The sequence below is a fragment of the Ips typographus genome, linkage group LG6, assembly GCF_016097725.1.
Source record: "Ips typographus isolate SLU linkage group LG6, UJ_Ityp_2.0, whole genome shotgun sequence".
NCBI lineage: Eukaryota > Metazoa > Arthropoda > Insecta > Coleoptera > Curculionidae > Ips > Ips typographus.
In genome coordinates, this window is record NC_138427.1 from 112,697 (window position 1) to 131,318 (window position 18,622).

Sequence of the window (18,622 nt, forward strand, 5' to 3'; positions counted from 1 at the left end):
TTTGGCTAAAATACAAAAAAAAATTGTATCACTTGGGAAAAAGTAAACAAATATGCAAATATAGTTTTCAATTACCCCACTTGACCCTAGGTATTTAATTTTTCAACTGTTTCTTTTAAATGATAGGTGTCTTTATTTGACGCAACTTGGTTACTTTGACAGTTAGAAGATTCGTTTAAACGTCAAAATATAACCCGTAATTTCAGACAATCGTATAAAAAATATTTTTGTTTGTTAGAATTTGAAAAAACAGTCACCTAACCTTAGAAAATCAATTTTAAGCTTTCGGCACAAGGTCAAATCAAGTGTCAAAAATTTGGAAAAACCTTTACGTTGTCACCTAACCTAACCTAACAACGTCACTTGACTTTTAAAAAAATGAATTTTAAGCCTTTGTGTCTTCAAAATTTGGAAAAGCAATCAGGTAACCTGAGGAAGTAATTTGTTTTTGAATCATTAATCTTTATGTCAAAATGTCATGTACAAATTGTAAAAGCAGACCTACTACTTAATTAATCTGACCTAAAAATTGCCACCTGACCAAAAAAAATTGACAAAAAAAGATTTATCATTGTCTCAATACCAGGGGCCTTATAATTAAATTTAAGAATGCCACAAATGTGTAGGTAAACATTTGAAGGCATTCTGAGGCAGTTTAAATAACTTAAAGGCATTTTGAGGTATTTCAAGGTAATATGAGGCATTTTAGGCAGTTTTAAGGCATTATTACTATGAGGCATTTTCAGCAATAATGAAGCATTGTGAGGTATTTTAAAGACATTTCAAGGTATTTTGTATGCAAAAAGGCATTTTGGTGTACAGAAAAATTATCGGCGGTCTACCCCTCGGGTTTTAGTTTTCAGCTCCGACGTTTTGTTTTTTAGATAGGTACCATCCCTAACTTCAATTTTTCAAATACGGACCTGAACTTTTTATTTCATATGAAGGGTGCACGGGAAAAACAAGCTAAGTCAAATTTTGAAGTTTTTGAGTACAGCAGTTTTATCTCTAAAATCGTTGTTAACTGGTCACCTATAGGCATTAGAAACATAAATATTTTTTTATATATAAAGCAGCATGCTTTTTTATTTAATATAATAATTACAAGGTTTTTGTTGAAGAAGATACAAAAATAGGTCTTGACTTAGCCTGTTTTTCACCAGATTTATATTATAAATATTAAATTCATCAAGCTTAAGTAGCAAACAAGGTAATTCATAAATTAAAATGTATGTCAAAAAATAATTAGTTGAAAACTTGTTTGTTTTTTATTGATAAAAAATTATTAAACTAATTAGTTACTAAAAAGATTGTAAGGTAAGTAGGTCATTCCCGTGTACGCCTATCCTAAAATATGTTCTATTAGACGACGTAGCTCGATTTTCTTCTGACTAAGTTTGGACCCTGTATAGCATCGCTATTGTCTATCAGGTGAAGCTGTTTTCTCAATTTGGCCAAAAATTGACTTAGCTTGTTTTTCCCGTGCACCCTTCATATTTTAGTAGCTATAGACCTCCCCAAACTAATGATGTGCCACACTAGTCATAAAATTATACCTACTGTACTTAGGTACTTGTTTTTTTTTGAATATGCATTTGGATTACATATGTTGTCATAATGAGTAGATAATTTAGTTTGATAGATAGATAGATAGACCTTTATTCATTACAAATGTGTGCCAGGCATGTAACTTGTCAAAGGATTAGCAAATAACCTAGGTAAAAAATCTTAAATCTATTGCTTAATGTATTATTAAAACAACAATCAAACAAGGAATTAGATTCATAATTATTTACAGTTTCCTATATCACATGAAAAATCCTCCAAGGTGTAAAAAGCTTTGCCAATTAAATACCAGGTGTCCAAGAGCACCCTGGACATAGGAGATTAACATGGGAAAACGGTTTTGATTTTTTCGCGCCTGTACGGTTGATTTGATTGAAAAATCGTATTAATGAAAGTTGTAGTACCTATCACGGACTAGTTTTCTGTATTTTTTTCAGATCTCTAACTTGAGCCTTTTCGTTGTAAAACACGAACAAAAATGCGAAAATTTAAACTTTTTACCTGCACTGTATAAGCGGTTGTCGAGCAACCGTACCAGCAACAATGATCTGTTTACCCGTTGCTCGACAACCGCCTATACAGTGCAGGCCAAAAGTTTAAATTTTCTCATTTTTGTTTGTGTTTTACGACAAAAGAGCTCAAGTTAGAGATCTGAAAAAAATACAAAAAACTAGTCCGTGATAGGGACTACAACTTTCATTAATACGATTTTTCAATCAAATCAACCGTACAGGCGCAAAAAAATCAAAACCGTTTTCCCATGTTAATCTCCTATGTCCAGGGTGCTCTTGGACACCTGGTATGTTTTTAGTGTTTGAGCCCCATTGAGTCTAGACAGTCATCTGCAAACACCAGCGTTGCGTCATCCGCATGCAAGACCGTCTTCTCTCCAGTAACCTCTGCCAACTCATTAGTGTAAAGAATGTACAATAGTGGACCCCCTGGGGCACTCCCTTAGTTAATTTAACCTTGTCAGACATATTCATATTTCCTCGGAGGTCATACTCTACAACACGCTGCATTCTCCCGTCTAAATCTAAGATCTAATTAATTCCAAAGGCTTTCCTCTAATTCCATATTCATACAGTTTTCATATAAGAATCGTATGATTTACGCAGTCAAAAGCTTTAGAAAGGAAAATACACATTGCTAAGGTGTTTTTTTTATTATTGAGAGACTCAATTACAGTTGTCAGCGTTTGGTAAATTGCTCTTAACGTTGACTTCCCTTTTCTAAATCCATTTTGTTTATCGGATAAGACTGAATGTTTCTCCAGAAAGTCTATCCTTCTATTATATATGATGCGTTCAAATACTTTGCTAACGTTAGATAATAATGATATTGGCCTACAATTGTTCTCTTCACTCTCAGTTCGGCTTCGCCTCAAGCTGCAATTTTCATGTGCAAGCGGCAAATATGTACTTTCCGCTCTTAATATAGAATATACTATTTTGTTGAAATTTGGAGTGTAGCCTAGCTTGGGTCCAAACTCTATCTAAAATATTTTAAACTTTGCAGTGTTGCCAGAGAACCCCAACTTTTGATTTTCAAATTGAACACCCTGTTTCTAATCTCATTTTTGAATTCCTCTCAAGAAGGCTAGTAATTAATGTTGATACTTTCCTATACCTATCTTGTACTGTTTCTTAGATATTTCATAAAAATGGTAAATTTTAGATCACATGGTTGAAACGTTCAAAGACAATGAAAGAAGAGAGAGAAGAGAAAATGTAAAAAACTACAGGGTGGTCAATATTTACCTTTAAGTCGGATAGCTAGAAAAACTGCCAGAAGTTCGTTTTTTTAAATGGAACCCCCAATGTATTATGGTTTGTAATAAAAGAACATTAAATTCGTAAATGTTTGTTGCAAGATTTTAAATTTCCGAATTTTAGAGCCGTTTTGCGTCTTAATGATCAAACCTACGGTATTAAAAAATTACAAGTTGATAGCCGAAAATGTGCTCTACAACTTTTATCTAAAGCGTCCTTCCATTAAGTGAACCGTACAGGCGCAAAAAAATAAAAACAGATTTTCCATGTTAATCTCCTATGTCCAGAATTCTCCTGGATAGGCTATATATTATACATAGCTATTAAGGGAAAACCGTTGTCTATTGCCATGCGTTCCAAAATTATAAGGTCTTTATTGAAGGCCAGTCTTGAAAGGGGTAAATTAAATAACCTATGTAAGAAAGAGTTAAAAGCTGCCCATTTATGATTGTAAGGGGAGTTAGATGAGAATTGGATGACGTTGTCAGTTGTTATAGGCTTTATGTAGATGTCAATCTCTATTTTAGTTGTTGATTGTCAGTAATAAGTCAAGAAATCTCCATCCAGCTCCACCGAATGCAAAGCTCATTTCTCTCGATTTTAAGAATTTGTTTCCAAGCATTTTCCCAAAGGAGTGTGTAGACTTAATTGAAAGATTGCTAATAGACAAGGGTGTTACACGGTTTTTTGTCAACGATTTAATTAAATTGTTACGGATCAGCATTTTTGGATTTGATATCAATATTCAATTATTTAGTTTATGTCCGAATTGTAAACTTTATGGTGAGTGTTTCCGTCTTGTATTGTATTTAAACTGTTCGTCCCCGATGTACGCTTTCATGGTTTGTTTTGTTTTTATAATAGTGTATTTTGTAACTTTAATTGACAGAACACGTCGAACATTTGCAGAAATTAAAGCCCATCCTATAATATTAATAAATGCTCTAAAGAAGATAGAAAAACAATGTTTAAAATGCGTTAGAGCTAGTGGCTTTCAATTTGAACAATTTCCCTTAATATTTTTTGTTAATTAGTTAATCATTTCTTTTTCAATGTATTATTATTCTATTAACAAGTAAAATATTTAATAAATTGCATAATTCGTTATCAGCAGACTTTTTGTAAAACTATTTAAATTAATTGAAATCATCTAAAACTTAAAAATATTTAGGTATTTAAAGCTAGACTTCACGCCAATTAAAATGTAAATTTTACGCCATTCATTTGTTAAACCGCCATACTATTTTACTCATGATTTGCTAGATTACAAATTAAAATTTGCGATTTATACGTTGTTTTTCAATTTAATTTTCTGATGTTATATATTTTTGAAAAAGTTTTTTTTGCTTATTCCAAATCTGCAAAAATATCATCATCATTTAAAAAAGGTATGTTATGGTAATATCTTAAAAACGATGCACCCCAGAAAAAAATAATACATATTTGGATTCTACGTGAAATTCTCTATGGAAAGCAATCTTTAATTTTCCCATATGGCTAATAATAAAGAAAATACGATGGAGGTTCCAAATTGACCAATGTTCGTTTGACAAAAATCGAGCACAGGTTCGCGAAAACCGCATTGCTCTGTCTTTGCTAGTTTTCGAGATACCCTGTAAAACCATCGAATTTGAGACACCCTGTACCCTTGGAGTTTTTCTTCGATTTTCGTATAATAATAATTTTGTTTAATGTTTTTAACTGGTGTCACGAGGTTGGTAGAAGGTATAAAACGTATGATCGGGCAGTAGATATCCACTATATTACTCAACAAACTCGTGCTAGGCTTAATTTTGCCACTTTTAAATCATTCAATAGTTAAATTTGTTAATGTTGATATCACGAGAGGCTTCACAGGCCACCTAGCAATAATAATGTCTATGACTTTGTAGTGCCCATTATGAAGGGCTTGCAGCCCAATTAATTGGAAAAATATCACATTATAATACTCAGCATTAACTAAATTGTTCTGTATGTAACTTTCTGTAAGTGATTCTTTTACTTGCTTGCCCGGTAATTGAAGTTTTCATAGTCCGCGACAGTGAAGTCAAATTCATTTAGATATAACCCAAAGAATTATTTAAAATATCTATTCTAATAACTACCGAAACGTCTGATCTGAGAGATGATATTGCCACGTTGTAGAGGAGAATAAGTGGCAATGGTAAACTGTTACTTATTTTCAGTAGTCTCATGAAAGAAATCAATAAAAATATAATAACTGAATTCCAAAATTTCGCTTTTTTTGAATATCTCCGGTAATTGAAATTACTAAAATTTGAAACGCTTTATTAGTAAACTCCAAATTGCGAAATTTTGCCTTAATTTAACCAACTCTGTATCTCTTACCGATTCCGAGGTCCACTTACACGCGAGTTTGTGGCACCCTGTATTTACGAGAACGTTTACTAGCAGATGGCTAGTAAATACCGGCCGTTGATATATTATAAAATTTCCCTTTTAAATTGTAACCCTAGTTCATGAGATTGGAACGACTTGTACAGTTTTGAATATTTTTATGTAATTAATTGTAACTTATACTTCCTTTGTTTGAAAAGTAATTGAAAAACGATAGAGATGAAAATTAACAGGACTAACTCATAAAGGGTATGAAAAACAGATTTTTAATTTGTCTGGTTAGTTTACCTAATCAGTACAAAAAGGCTAAGTGGTATTTAATTGCTATTAAATTGTGTTTTTAATCAGTATTAAACTGCTGTTATTGATTGAATTTAAAAAGTTGGTTGACTTAGGTATTGGATGCAAGTATAGCTTGGGGTACAGCGAAGAAAATAATCAGTAATTATTATTTGTACCTATAATTTTCAGAATATTATACTATAGGTATACTAATATTATTATTAAGATAATTATACTCACAGTTTGCTAACAGAATCACAGATTATGGAATTAACAAAAAGTAAATTCGTGATTTTTTTTAGATCGGGATAGTATACCACAAACGACAATTCATCATTTGAGATGGATAATGCAAAAAGATCTTCTTGGCCAAGACGTGTTTCTAATAGGGCCTCCGGGGCCAAGAAAAAGACTCCTAGCAATGCAATATATCGAATTAACTAATAGGGAACACGAATATGTGGCTTTGAGTCGAGATACTACCGAAAGTGATCTTAAACAGAGACGGGAAATTATTGATGGAAGTGCAAAATATTTTGATCAGGTAAGTAAGCAATAATAATTAAAATAATCAGTATGTCTTAAACTTGCTCCAAAACCATTTTATCTACAATTGTATCTACATACTTTTGTACTGTTTTTAGTGTAAAAAGTTAAGTTATAATTGTGCATATTTGCAAAAACTATTGCTCGGTTTGTTTTTTAGTCCAAGCCGCTATTCCAATAAACATAGCTATTTATGTATTAAGTGCGCAATACCTGATTTTTATGCGCAGAGAATGAAGTTTAATGAACAATCATTCGAGAGCATAAAAGCGACATTGTGCGCCTAATACATGTAGAAAAACGTTGCTAAATATCTTTACAACTAACGTACTGCGTAGAGACTCAAAAACAGGATCAAAACTATACACAATTGAAGACTGACATCAAACTGGTAACACTACCATTTTCAATAATGGCATGATTAAATTTTTTTTAATTAAAATTGAGATTATTAATCACTCATTAATATAATAGTTGATTACAACATTTTTCCGTTGTCTGCATTCTATAATAAATGTTTATAATCCTAAAAGGTTTAAAGAAATACTAATTGTCAATTGAATAATTGAATACACAACACCGCAAATTGAAATCACAGGCACCTTTGACAATGACAGTGACAGTTAGTTCGGTCGGTAATGGTGTCTGTCTAAAGAATGTGCGTCTATTTCTCTCTGTATAAAAGATAGAATTATACTATGAGCGTATTTGGTTGCCTACGAAAACTAGTGCTGCAAGAAGCATTTTACGCACGAAATTGAAAAAGTTAAGCACCAAGCCGCTTAGTGTACAGTGTGTAATTCTATAAATGCGTAAAATGCTTTAGAGCACGTGTGACGTACTACACTTTACCTACGACCAAGTGTCAAGTCCTGTTTTCGCCACTCATATAATTCAGAGTAATTTTTGTTCATAAAAAAAGTATATTTTCAACGTATTAACTCTATATTTTATCAAAGATATTATGCTACTAATTTTCACAAAAACATGTTATCTAATTATTGTGTTTTTCTTAAAATAATTATTTATGGTGACATTACAGTGATTAAAAACAAATGCCGTATCTGTTGTCTTGCTTTTCTTATATTACTGGCTTAATACTCCTCAATTGAATTATGTAAGCATTATTAGTATGAGAAATAGTACTTTCAGTAACATTGCTTGTTAGTTTGCTATTGCATATGATATTCTAGACGATCTGGTATTTACTTCAAACTGTAGGAACGTGCATTACGCGATGATCTCCATTTAATATACTCTGATAAAGCAAGAAATGAAATCGAAATCAATTTTTTTCTACTCGCGTGTGCAAAGAATCTATTTTTTGTTCAAACGGACGTGGCCGTGAAATGCACTTTTACGGCCGGTGTCAATAGCAACGGCCGAAAAAAAACTACAGGGAAAAAGGTAAATTAACAATCACTATGTCACCGTCTACGCTTATGGTTGCTGGTTAGGATTTCTCTACGTGACCACTGTGTCCACCAATTACAGCAGTACACCCATCTATATCAGTACAGCAATCTTCGTCTCCCAATTTCATTTTCGCGTATATGAAAAAATGGAAAATATTTCTGACAAAAGTCAGTTTATTATTTAACGTCACATCAACAATGCATAACCAGCAAACATAACAATAAACACCTCAGCCGTATCGTTCGTATTTACGAATCGAAACACCAGTCGATGACAATGGACAATTCGCCCGAGTTTTACAGGCTATTTTTCTACGACTAATTGGAATTACTTACCAAATTTCACACAAATAAACACTCAATGTTTGAAACGTTTCCGTGTTTACATTGTCATTGACGCAGCCAAAGTTTGACTGGTGTCCCAGATTGTCACCGGGTGACAGCTGATTAACTTTGTCTTTTAGGTTGAGGTGTTGAATGGATCTGATTCATTGTAAGTTTGTATCATTTCCTTTATCACATAATAAAGTAGATGTTTTTATTCTTTAATTGAACACTAACTGAAACTTGAATGGCTTTTTCATTGCCTCAAAACATAAGCCAAAATTCAATGTTTTGATGCCAACTGTCAGTGAGGATGACAATCAGAAGAACTATTTGTTAATTTCTACAGCTTCCTTTATCCCTTTATGAACTGGTCAAAGAGATTGAAGATACTTTTATTAGATTTTATTCAACTCTATTTTACTGACATAAAACAATGGAAAGACACTTCCTTAACATGAGTATCTTAAATTGTCAGTAGATGACATAATGTTTATGTAGTATGTTCCGTAAAATTGATTATTTTAACATTCCCTTCCAAGTTTACAATGCATACACATCAGTATAATAGTAAAATGAATATCAATACAAAAACTTACTTCTATAACAATTTCTGGAATAACTTATAAGTTCAAAATATCTACAACATTTAGTTTTTTAATAAAATATTTAAATTTTGGTAGCGGTAGAGCTTTTGTAAATACATCAGCTACTTGCTCTGCTGTACAAACATACTTTAAAATTATTTGTCCTTTTTCAACACAATCTCTTAAAAAATGATGTCGAACATCAATGTGTTTGGACCGTTTGGTCACTAAAGTACTTGGCATCTTGATACAAGATTGATTATCCTCAAAAATCTCAACAGGATAAACATTATTGTTCAAAATATCACACAGAAGAGCGGAAATAAAAATACATTCAGTCACATATGCCGATAAAGATACATATTCAGCCTCTGTACTCGATAAGGCAACAACTGATTGTTTTTTACATTTCCATAAAACTACATTATCATACACATTAATTAAAAATCCTGAAATACTTTATCGATCAAAAACATTATTAGCAAAATCAGCATCGACATAACTAGATATAATGACATTGTTATTTGACTTGTTTGATTTAACATATTGCAGTCCAAAATTTTGAGTTTTCTTTCAAATCCAGAAATTTTAACGGAGTATAAGTCAAATCTCTCATTTCAAATCGATAGGTTAGTCTTAATTTTATTTCTTTTAGGTGCTCTAAAGATTTTGAAATGAGAATTATGTCATCTACATGAATTACCAAATATACATGACTACTGTGATATAAACATAGATATGCATTTGATCGACTAAAATTTATGTTTAACAGATAATCATGCAACTTATCATACCAACACTTGGGCGATTGTTTCAAACCATACAAAGATTTTACTAACTTGCACACTTTACCTGAAGAGTCTTTCATGTCCATGATTAGTTCCACTCCTTTTGGTATTTCCATATACACAGGCTGCGGCAAATCTCCATTCAAAAATGCACACTTAACGTCAAGCTGATGAATGAACATATCATGTTCTACACTCAGGGAAAGTAGAACACGAATAGTTTGCATTCGAGCCACAGGTGAATAAATTTCTTGCTGCACATCACACTGTTTGAATCCTGTGGCCACTAAACGTGCTTTTTTCACTGTTAATTTCTACAGCTTCCTTTGTCCTTTGACATGTATTCACCCCCATTGTCACATCGTAATCTATCTATTTTGCTTTGGAACTTAGCTTCTACCATTGCTACATATTGCTGAAATTTTTCCAGAACTTCACTTTTATTTTTCATAAGATAGCATACTGTAAAATGTGAAAAATGGTCAATAAATGTTACAAAATACTTCATGCCGTTGTAAGTTACAGGAGTTAAAGGTCCACAAACATCTGACGAAATAACCTCTAACAATCTCCTTGCTTTTAAGTTTTCACTTAAAGATTTATAAAGCTTTTGTGTCTGTTTACCTTTTAAACATGTTTCACATAGAGTTTTACTAGGGTATTTAGTAGAGTGTCCCATTCATTTGTGCCATAAATCATTAAGTTCAGATTCAGTTATATGCGCTTTCCCATTATCAATATTCATGCATACTAGATATAAATTATTCTTTATGTTACCTTCTATTATTGTTTGGCCTTTCTTCTTAATCACAACTTGTCTTGTTGTTTGAATTTCAGTTTCCTGCATTCTGATTTTTTGTGTCTCCTTATACCACAATAATGACACTTGTATGGACATGTTTCACTTGAGGTCGCACCGCTTCTATAATCAGGAAATGCATAACGATTTGTAGTTGATGGTCGTTTGTTTACTGGCTGACTTCCTGGATGTCTATATCCTTTTCCAAAATGTTTTCTTTCTTCATCTCCTCTACCATAAAAAGCATGTGGCTGTGATGTGTCTACATTCTCTTCTTTTACCTTTTCTTGTCTTGATTCCTCCATAAGTAATTTGTTTTTTACAAAGTCAAGAGAGATGTTACTTTCACCTTGACAAAAAATAATATCAATTGCAGTGCTGGTATCTACTTGATAGTTCTCTGGCATTGCAGACAATAACTGTGTTACTAGATTTTCCTTTTCCAAAGTATTTCATGTTTCTTAATTTCTTTTGCAAATGTACCTGGTTTGCTATTCCTTGCTTTTGAAAAGTACCTTTCAACTCATTCATGATTTCTTTAGCTGTAGTTTTGGTTTTCACCATTTCAAGAACATTATCAGCCAATAACTGAACAATTAAATTCCGAGCTTTTACATCGTTTTTATTAAAAACTGCAAGTTCATTTGTGGCTGTTGATTCCGGAGGATCTTTCTCCAACATTTCCAAAACACCTTGTTGCTCAAGTCACAATCTCACTCGAAACTCCCAATTTGAGAAGCCGTTTCCATCAAATGGCTTTACAATTAAATTACTTGGGATTGTAGCCATAATTTGTCTTATCCTTCAGGTTTTCAAAATACGTTTCACAACAGGATAATTACTGCATACTTTTCCGGTTTTCCTGGACTGAGCCCATAACTTGTTAATTTCTACAGCTTCCTTTATCCCTTTATGAACTGGTCAAACAGATTGAAGATACTTTTATTAGATTTTATACAACTTTATTTTACTGACATAAAACAATGGAAAGACATAAGCACATTAGATGACATAATGTTTATGTAGTATGTTCTGTAAAATTGATTATTTTAACACTATTTTGTTTACGTTCAAGATTAGCTGTAATTGGTCTATTTCATATCGCAGGCTGAAAATTGCCTGTGATTGGTCTATTTCATATCCCAGGCTGAAAATTGCCTGTGATTGGTCTATTTCATATCGCACAGTTGCGGAAAGTCTAGGATTCTGTAGTCGTTCAACCGTTGACAATTGCCTACTTATCCGATCTCTAAACTGTTAAGGAATGAACCAATATCCCTGTAGGAGTATAAAAAAGTTTTTTTGCTTGCTGTCCAGGGCAACGGCCACAATGCATGCCATTATTGAAAATATCAGGGTCACCAGTTTGATGTCAGTATTTAATTGTGTATGTGTATAATTTGAATCCTGTTTTTGAGTATCTCCGCAGTAATGCTCTAGAATGATTGCTGTGCTCCGTTGTGCGTCGCGCAGCAGACTTCATTCTCAGCGCATTAAAGTCATGTGTTGCGCGCTTAATACATAAATAGCTATTAAACAGTCATTATTCATTTTATAGAGTGCAGTAAAAGCCGCAATTAACGGGAGAATACTAGTATTGGAAGGAGTTGAAAAGGCTGAAAGAAATGTTCTGCCCGTTTTGAATAATTTGCTTGAAAATCGGGAAATGCATCTTGAAGATGGGAGGCTACTCATACCCGCTGAAAGATACGACAAATTACTGATGGTAGTATTTTATATACAAAAAAATAATAATTAAAAATATGCATTGGGTATTTCAGGAACACGGCGCTAAAGAATTGGAGAAGTGGAAACTTGTTAGGGTGGATGAGAATTTTAGAGTGATTGCTGTAGGACTGCCAGTTCCAAAGTGAGTATTAGAGATTTTATTTTACTAAACCAAATTATCGGGGGTCGGGGGTGGTGATAGAAATAAACTGGGCGGTTGTCAAGTTTTATTTCCTAAATGATACAGGGTAATTCAAACTCGACCCTCACCATTGAGATTTAGAAAACTATAAAAAATACGAGAAAGTTTAAATGATGGCACAGTTGCGCACGTTAAACCTGAACCAAATGCTGTTTTAATAATGTCGCCTTGTACTTCCGAAGATATCCGAAAAAAAAACGTCATATTGTTGCTAAGAAGACAAAATAGTGCGTTATATTTTGATGTCAGTTATGTATGTTTTTATGAGCAGTTATGTATGTTTTTATGAGATTCTAATGGTTAGGACTGAATTTTAATTACCCTGTATATTATGGCATTTTTCAGTTACTTTAAAAATAAAGTCCTTTTTTTAAGAAAAAAACATAGAAGAATATTTGGTCAAATTTGACATCTTGTGGTATTTCCTCCTGAAAAAAATATATACAGGGTGTCCCAGGACGAAATACATCGATTGATATTGGAAAAAGTATAAATAGGAGAGTTTTGAAAATTTGGCAGAATACTGATGTGGGCATGCCCAATCTAACTAAAATATTTTCAAGATTAGGTTATACCGGAAGTCGATCACAACTTTCTTATTTTAAATAGAACACCCTATGTATTATTACATATTTGGATTCCTCACAAAATTCTGACCAACTTTTGTGTACAATGCCGTATGTCTATCTCTAGCCGTTTTCGATGTTTTTCCAAAAAAGTGATAGTTGCAACGCTCAACATATTTTTGTACTCTGTCAAAACCGTATTTCATTTTGCAATGAAACTTTGGGTTATTGTAAATAAAGGATCGTTTTATTAAACTGAGGGTGCGTAATGACTCATTTGTATACAGGGTCGTCAAAAAAAAATCATAAACTTGGCACTAAAAAAAATAAAAAATTTCAAGTTTTTTAAATAGAAACCCACATTTTTATGACGGAATCATTTTGAGCATTAAAAATTACTATACGTTTCAATTCACTTGCCTATACCTAAATCCAACCCTTTTCGTTTTATTTGGGAATAAACATTTTTTATTCATAAAACTCCAGATTTCTTGACAATTTCTCTCTCTAATTACGTGTGGATTTATGTCACACCAGTAGTGTGAATTATGTCTATTGATCATTCCATTTTTAGTGAATTTGGCCTCGTCGCTCTAAATAATATTATTCAAAAACAATTCTTCTCCATAGTGACTAGTCAGCAAAAACTCACTAAAAACCACTCTCTTCGGAAAGTCAACTTCTTTTAAGTGTTGCACTAATTTAAATGAAAAAGAGTGCAATTTATGTTTCTTCAGGATCCTTTGAATTGAGCTTTTGGATATGCCTGATTCTACAGAAACTTGTCTTATTGACGAAGTTGGATTTGCAACAAAATAGCCCAAAATTGCAATTTCTCCATTTGTATTATTAAGGATTGGTTTTGTTTTAATAGCTTTTCACAGATCCCGTATTCTTAAAATTTTCAATTATTTGCTTGACAGCTTTTGGTGATGGCTTTGCTTTTTCTGGATAACGAGCCTCAAATACCTCACATGTTCTACTCACAACTTTATCACATTCTCCGTAAATAATAAACAGATTTAAGTAATCTTGGTTGGAAACGAATAACGTAACCTCGACGGCATATTTGCAGTTGTCAAAACACTCAAAACTAGTGTTATTAACATGTCCTGCAGTCTCCAATATCACCGTGTGTCAAAAGCATGACCAACTAGAGTACCCCAATCCCAACCATGCAGCCTAATAAAAAAAAGGTTAACTCTCAAATAAAACGAAATGGGTTGAATTTATGTATAGGCAAGTAAATTGAAACGTATAGTAATTTTTAATGTTCAAAATGATTCTGTCATAAAAAATGTGGGTTTCTATTTAAAAAACTTGAGATTTTTCATTTTTTTTAGTGGCAAGTTTATGATTTTTTTTTGACGACCCTGTATATAAATGAGTCATTACGCACCCTCAGTTTAATAAAACGATCCTTTATTTACAATAACCCAAAGTTTCATTGCAAAATGAATTAAGGTTTTGACAGAGTACAAAAAATATGTTGAGCGTTGCAACTGTCACTTTTTTGTAAAAACATCAAATATTTCGAAAACGGCTAGAGATAGGCATAGGGCATTGTACACATAAGTTGGTCAGAATTTTGTGACGAATCCAAATATGTAATAATATATAAGGTGTTCTATTTAAAATAAGAAAGTTGTGATCGACTTCTGGTATAAACGGAAGTGCAACCATCTTGAAAATATTTTAGTTAGATTGGGCATGCCCACATCAGTATCATGCCAAATTTTCAAAAATTCTCCTATTTATACTTTTTCCCTTAGCTGTGAGTCTAAAATGCGTCTCCCACGGATTTATGAACAACTGTACAGGGTGCTGCATTTTCGATGGTTTTACGGGGTACAGAGAAAACGGTAATAGATAGAAAAAAAGTAGCATACGTGTTCCGATCTCATTTTCCGAGCTGAGATGACTGGCGAAGAGTGCGCTGCGCAAACTTCTTTTGTTTCAAAGATACGGGGGGTTTTTGAAAAATGGTCATTTTTCAACCTCCTCTGTATTTCATTTGCTATAAAAGTTATTAAAAAAATAAAAACGGTATCTGGTACAACTTTTCACGTAGAATTCAATGACGTAGCCGGTTTTTTTCTATTACGTTTAGTTTTTGACATATGGCAGTAAGTTACATTTTTTTAAATGGAACACCCTATATATTTGTACGTCATTTAATTCTGTTCATTTTTACCTTTTCAACAGTGTATTACAACATATAAGTTTGTAAAGGTTAATCGTCTTATTTAAAAAAAAAAGTCGTTTGCTGAGTTAAAAAAATGCCAATATCTAAAATACGAAACAAAAACAATCGGAAATCATATAAACTAACACATTATAAAATTCAATATTTTTAATAAATCCTATAATTAAAAAAAATCTAAATTACAAACAGTTCTACCGTCGCTTTAATAAGAAAAGTGGCCATTTCTATTTTCTACTATTTTTAAGGTAGAAGTTAAAAAAAACTGTTTATAAACGACATGTAACATGTTAATATGAACATAGCCAGATTTTGTTTTGACTGTGGGTATTTTTATACATATTATTTAGCCCGTTTTTGTTAAAGAAACGCCTTTTTTCTAAATATCAAGATTAACATTTACAAACTTATATGTTTTAATACACCGTTGAAACAGTAAAAATCAACAGAATTAAATGACGTAAAAATATATAGGGTGTTCCATTTAAAAAAATATAACTTACTGTCATATGTCAGAAACTAAACGTAATAGAAAAAAACTGACTACGCCATTGGATTCTACGTCAAAACTTCTACCGGAAACCGTTTTTCCTTTTTTGATAACTTTAATAGCAAATGAAATACAGAGGAGGTTCCAAAATGACCATTTCTCAAAAACCCCCCGTATCTTTGAAACAAAAGAAGTTTGCGCAGCGCACTCTTCGCCAGTCATCTCAGCTCGGAAAATGAGATCGGAACACGTATGCTACTTTTTTTCTATCTATTACCGTTTCCTCTGTACCCCGTAAAACCATCGAAAATGCAGCACCCTGTACAGTGTGTTCTAATAAGCCGTCGCCGCTGCTGTTTCTGAGACTGATCTGGTAACACCGCAAAGTTCAAAATATTTTAGATGGAGAGTTTGGATCCAACCTAGGCTGCACTCCAAATTTTAACGAAAAATATTGTGTCGTTCTCTAGATACTTCTAATATACTATCAGCGTGATTCACCCTGTATATATATTTAGAGTTAAGAAGATTAGCAAAATCTCCTTGGGTCCTTGAAAAATATAATGTGTGAAAAATATAATGTAAAAGACAATAACTGACGTTATTGTATGGTGAAAATTGGACGGTAATAACAATTAATAATGACATACAAATCGCGTGGTTTCCTTTGGTTAGCTTTGGGGCACTCCTGCTAAGACGTCGACGTTTCTGATTTGTGCTTGTGTATACAGGGTAATTCAAATTCGACCCTCACCATTGGGATCTCAGAAACCATAAGAGATACGAGAAAGTTTAAATTGAGGCAAAGTTGCGCAATTTAAAGCTCTACCAAATGCTGTTTTAAAAATTTCGATTTTCCGAGTACTTCCGAAGATATCCGAAAAAAACTGAAAATTTGACTTTTTGTTTTTATTTATTTTTAACCTTATTTGAAGAGATATCCCAAAACTAAAAGCATCTTTTCATTGCCACTTTTTCCTAGCTATTCGATGATGGATTCAAATTTGCCACACGACGTTTCGTTTTTGGTCAGTCATCATCAACTTTCTTTTTTCTTATGGGCGCCATATTGGATTTTTATCCCACCAAATATTACGTTTTATTCTGATTTTAGTGATGTATAATAACTTATGATTTGCTTGGTAAATGACAAAATAATTCAGTAAAAACTATTTTTACTTTAGTTATTGGCTTGAGTTAATGGGCCGTTTTCTAAAATGTCATTATTTGACAGTACTTGTCAAACACGATAATTCGGACGAACATTAGAGCAAGTCAATCATAGTTAAAAATGTATCTAGATAAGAAACCCCCCGCTCAAAATGTTATTATTATCAAGCATTGCTGAACTATTTAGGCTAATCGGAAGAAGAGATTTGTTAGCATTATTTCTAACTTAAACAGTTAATTTATGTTTCCAAGAGAAAGATCATCAATTTAGGAACTTTATTTTTTGTCAAATTTCAATTTTTTATAATGTTAAATGCAAGTTTATAGTTATTTATACATTAAGTGACTTAAACCATTTTTTATTCATTCATATTTATTCGAGTGAATAAACCGGTTTAAGTCACGTGTTTTATACAGTATTTTATTAAATTTCGACTTCTTATATTACAAAAAAACTAAAATGACAGTTCTATTAAATTTGCACCGCGCCCCGTAGATGTGATATTGATGTTTGTTTGTTTACATCTGTAAATAGGCGAATGTCATTCAGAGTGATTTAATAGTCATTTATACAGCAAGTGACTTAAACCATTTTTTATTCACGAAAAGAACAACTTGGTCCAGAGCGGAGCGAGTGGCCTAAGCTCTTCGAGTGAATAAACCGGTTTAAGTCACGTGTACACCTTTGTGACACAGAGTATGTTCAGACCAATTGCGTGTGACAAGTACTACCAAGTAATCTTCATGAAATGTCTCATTAACTCAGAGCTAACTAAGGTAAAATTAGTTTTTATTGAATTATTTTGTCATTTATGAAGCAAATCATATGTTGTTATACATCACTAAAATCAGAATAAAACGTACTATTTGGTGGGCTAAAAATCCAATATGGCGCCCATTAGAAAAAAGAAAGTTGATGATGGCTGCCAAAAAACGAAACGTCGTGTGGCAAATTTGAATCTATCATCGAATAGCTGGGAAAAAGTGGCAATGAAAGATGCTTTTAGTTTTGGGATATCTTTTCAAATAAGGGTAGAAATAAATAAAAACAAAAAATCAATTTTTCAGTTTTTTCCGGATATCTTCGGAAGTACTCGGAAAATCGAAATTTTTAAAACGGCATTTGGTTGAGCTTTACATTGCGCAACTTTGCCCCAATTTAAACTTTCTCGTATCTCTTATAGTTTCCGAGATCCCAATGGTGAGGGTCGAATTTGAATTACCCTGTATACAGGGTTATTCACGTTATTCGACACGGAAGATTGTGACTAAACTATTCACTTTCAAAAAAGTTTTGATTCTGGGATGGACATAGACCTATTGGACGTATCTTTTAAAAATATTTTCAAGATGCACCGGTTGTCCCAAATGCAGCACCTAGTATAGTACTTTATTTTCAGAATCTACGTTAAAAATAAAAGATAATTTCATTGTTTGATAGGTCTAAACTTTACAGTTTCTCAGATATTCCTTAATATGTAAAAATGTAGAACAAATATTAACATTTAAACATTCAACCTTCCTTTGAGATTTATTGACCAAAATTGGTTTGGGCGCTGATAAAAGATTAAGTTTCATGATCCAAAAGTGATAAATTGTCTACCTCATACCGGGTATATCAAAAAATTTACTCAAAAACTAAAATGTTTAAGTAAGTATAAACTTGTCAAAATCAAATGGAACCCCAACCAATTTTATGGTTACTGTATACAGTGCGTTTTTTTTAACGCGCAACATAGGATTTTACGTGTTAAATTTTTAAGCCCATGTTAGACCATGTTATTTTGGAACTACAAGTATAAAACTTGACGGGTGTGTCTTTAGTA

The 18,622-nt window shown here is 32.6% G+C and overlaps 1 protein-coding gene across 1 annotated transcript in view; it reads left to right on the plus strand.

The window, feature by feature from the left end:
• Nucleotides 1-18,622, plus strand: part of c12.2 (von Willebrand factor A domain-containing protein c12.2) — an 87,821-nt gene that overhangs the window by 4,071 nt on the left and 65,128 nt on the right. The window contains exons 2-4 of the mRNA XM_081982634.1: nucleotides 6,281-6,522; nucleotides 11,996-12,163; nucleotides 12,219-12,307. Coding sequence (XP_081838760.1) covers nucleotides 6,281-6,522; nucleotides 11,996-12,163; nucleotides 12,219-12,307 — 499 coding nt within the window. The remainder of the gene's footprint in view (nucleotides 1-6,280; nucleotides 6,523-11,995; nucleotides 12,164-12,218; nucleotides 12,308-18,622) is intronic.